This window comes from Oncorhynchus keta, chromosome 1 (assembly GCF_023373465.1).
Source record: "Oncorhynchus keta strain PuntledgeMale-10-30-2019 chromosome 1, Oket_V2, whole genome shotgun sequence".
Taxonomy (NCBI): domain Eukaryota; kingdom Metazoa; phylum Chordata; class Actinopteri; order Salmoniformes; family Salmonidae; genus Oncorhynchus; species Oncorhynchus keta.
This window is the reverse complement of record NC_068421.1, coordinates 99,658,623-99,661,628: the sequence shown is the minus strand read 5'-3', so window position 1 is coordinate 99,661,628 and position 3,006 is coordinate 99,658,623. Positions and strand designations below refer to the sequence as shown.

Sequence of the window (3,006 nt, the reverse complement as noted above, 5' to 3'; positions counted from 1 at the left end):
GGCAGAAGGACTGTGATGCAGGTTGGCAGAAGGACTGTGATGCAGTTGGGCAGAAGGACTGTGATGCAGTTGGGCAGAAGGACTGTGATGCAGTTTGGCAGAAGGACTGTGATGCAGTTGGGCAGAAGGACTGTGATGCAGTTGGGCAGAAGGACTGTGATGCAGTTGGGCAGAAGGACTGTGATGCAGTTGGGCAGAAGGACTGTGATGCAGTTGGGCAGAAGGACTGTGATTCCCAGCAGGTTTTCACTCTCAAATTCACACATTTATATCGGATGTTCTAAGTCCACAACGATGCTTAAAACACACCGGGAACCGTACTGTTAACCCTTCAACCCTTCAACCCCGGGAACCGTACTGTTAACCCTTTAACCCTTCAACCCCGGGAACCGTACTGTTAACCCTTCAACCCTTCAACCCCGGGAACCGTACTGTTTAACCTTTAACCCTTTAACCCCGGGAACCGTACTGTTAACCCTTTAACCCCGGGAACCGTACTGTTTAACCTTTAACCCTTTAACCCCGGGAACCGTACTGTTAACCCTTTAACCCTTTAACCCCGGGAACCATACTGTTAACCCTTTAACCCCGGGAACCGTACTGTTAACCCTTTAACCCCGGGAACCGTACTGTTAACCCTTTAAACCTTTAACCCCGGGAACCGTACTGTTTAACCTTTAACCCCGGGAACCGTACTGTTAACCCTTTAACCCCGGGAACCGTACTGTTAACCCTTTAACCCCGGGAACTGTACTGTTAACCCTTTAACCCCGGGAACCGTACTGTTAACCCTTTAACCCCGGGAACCGTACTGTTAACCCTTTAACCCCGGGAACCGTACTGTTAACCCTTTAACCCCGGGAACCGTACTGTTTAACCTTTAACCCTTTAACCCCGGGAACCGTACTGTTTAACCTTTAACCCTTTAACCCCGGGAACCGTACTATTTAACCTTTAACCCCGGGAACCGTACTGTTTAACCTTTAACCCCGGGAACCGTACTGTTAACCCTTTAACCCTTTAACCCCGGGAACCATACTGTTTAACCTTTAACCCCGGGAACCGTACTGTTAACCCTGTTAACCCAGTACATTATTACTAAAGAGACAGGGCTAATCAGGGGTCAGAGTACATTATTACTAAAGACACAGGGTTAACCAGGGGTCAGAGTACATTATTACTGAAGATACAGGGTTAATCAGGGGTCAGAGAACATTATTACTGAAGACACAGGGTTTATCAGAGTACATTACTACTAAAGACACAGGGTTAATCAGGGGTCAGAGAACATTATTACTGAAGACACAGGGTTAATCAGGGGTCAAAGTACATTATTACATTATGGTAGCATGGGTCTCTGGTAGCATGGGTCTCTGGTAGCATGGGTCTCTGGTAGCATGGGTCTCTGGTAGCATGGGTCTCTGGTAGCATGGGTCTCTGGTAGCATGGGTCTCTGGTAGCATGGGTCTCTGGTAGCATGGGTCTCTGGTAGCATGGGTCTCTGGTAGCATGGGTCTCTGGTAGCATGGGTCTCTGGTAGCATGGGTCTCTGGTAGCATGGGTCTCTGGTAGCATGGGTCTCTGGTGGCATGGGTCTCTGGTAGCATGGGTCTCTGGGTCTCTGGTAGCATGGGTCTCTGGTGGCATGGGTCTCTGGTAGCATGGGTCTCTGGTATATGGGTCTCTGGTAGCATGGGTCTCTGGTGGCATGGGTCTCTGGTAGCATGGGTCTCTGGTAGCATGGGTCTCTGGTAGCATGGGTCTCTGGTGGCATGGGTCTCTGGTAGCATGGGTCTCTGGTGGCATGGGTCTCTGGTAGCATGGGTCTCTGGTAGCATGGGTCTCTGGTAGCATGGGTCTCTGGTAGCATGGGTCTCTGGTAGCATGGGTCTCTGGTAGCATGGGTCTCTGGTAGCATGGGTCTCTGGTAGCATGGGTCTCTGGTAGCATGGGTCTCTGGTGACATGGGTCTCTGGTGGCATGGGTCTCTGGTAGCATGGGTCTCTGGTAGCATGGGTCTCTGGTAGCATGGGTCTCTGGTAGCATGGGTCTCTGGTAGCATGGGTCTCTGGTGCATGGGTCTCTGGTGAGCATGGGTCTCTGGTGACATGGGTCTCTGGTAGCATGGGTCTCTGGTCTCTGGCATGGGTCTCTGGTAGCATGGGTCTCTGGTAGCATGGGTCTCTGGTAGCATGGGTCTCTGGTGGCATGGGTCTCTGGTAGCATGGGTCTCTGGTGGCATGGGTCTCTGGTAGCATGGGTCTCTGGTAGCATGGGTCTCTGGCATGGGTCTCTGGCATGGGTCTCTGGTAGCATGGGTCTCTGGTAGCATGGGTCTGGTAGCATGGGTCTCTGGTAGCATGGGTCTCTGGTAGCATGGGTCTCTGGTAGCATGGGTCTCTGGTAGCATGGGTCTCTGGTAGCATGGGTCTCTGGTAGCATGGGTCTCTGGTAGCATGGGTCTCTGGTAGCATGGGTCTCTGGTAGCATGGGTCTCTGGTGCATGGGTCTCTGGTGGCATGGGTCTCTGGTAGCATGGGTCTCTGGTAGCATGGGTCTCTGGTAGCATGGGTCTCTGGTAGCATGGGTCTCTGGTAGCATGGGTCTCAACGCTGGTAGCATGGGTCTCTGGTAGCATGGGTCTCTGGTAGCATGGGTCTCTGGTAGCATGGGTCTCTGGTAGCATGGGTCTCTGGTAGCATGGGTCTCTGGTCTCTGTAGCATGGGTCTCTGGTGACATGGGTCTCTGGTAGCATGGGTCTCTGGTAGCATGGGTCTCTGGTGACATGGGTCTCTGGTAGCATGGGTCTCTGGTAGCATGGGTCTCTGGTGGCATGGGTCTCTGGTAGCATGGGTCTCTGGTAGCATGGGTCTCTGGTAGCATGGGTCTCTGGTAGCATGGGTCTCTGGTAGCATGGGTCTCTGGTAGCATGGGTCTCTGGTAGCATGGGTCTCTGGTAGCATGGGTCTCTGGTGACATGGGTCTCTGGTGACACGTGGTCCTTC

At 52.7% G+C, this 3,006-nt stretch overlaps 1 protein-coding gene across 1 annotated transcript; it reads right to left on the bottom strand.

Annotated features, from left to right (window-relative positions):
• Window positions 1-1,339: 1,339 nt before the first annotated feature.
• On the bottom strand, window positions 1,340-2,686 carry LOC127931900 (uncharacterized). The gene has a single exon (XM_052526046.1). The coding sequence runs from the start codon at window positions 2,684-2,686 to the stop codon at window positions 1,340-1,342; it is 1,347 nt and encodes a 448-aa protein (XP_052382006.1).
• Window positions 2,687-3,006: the final 320 nt, after the last annotated feature.

Bases quoted from the DNA above. Each gene is read 5' to 3' on its own strand.
- LOC127931900 (XM_052526046.1), bottom strand. From the start codon at position 2,686: ATGCTACCAGAGACCCATGCTACCAGAGACCCATGCTACCAGAGACCC.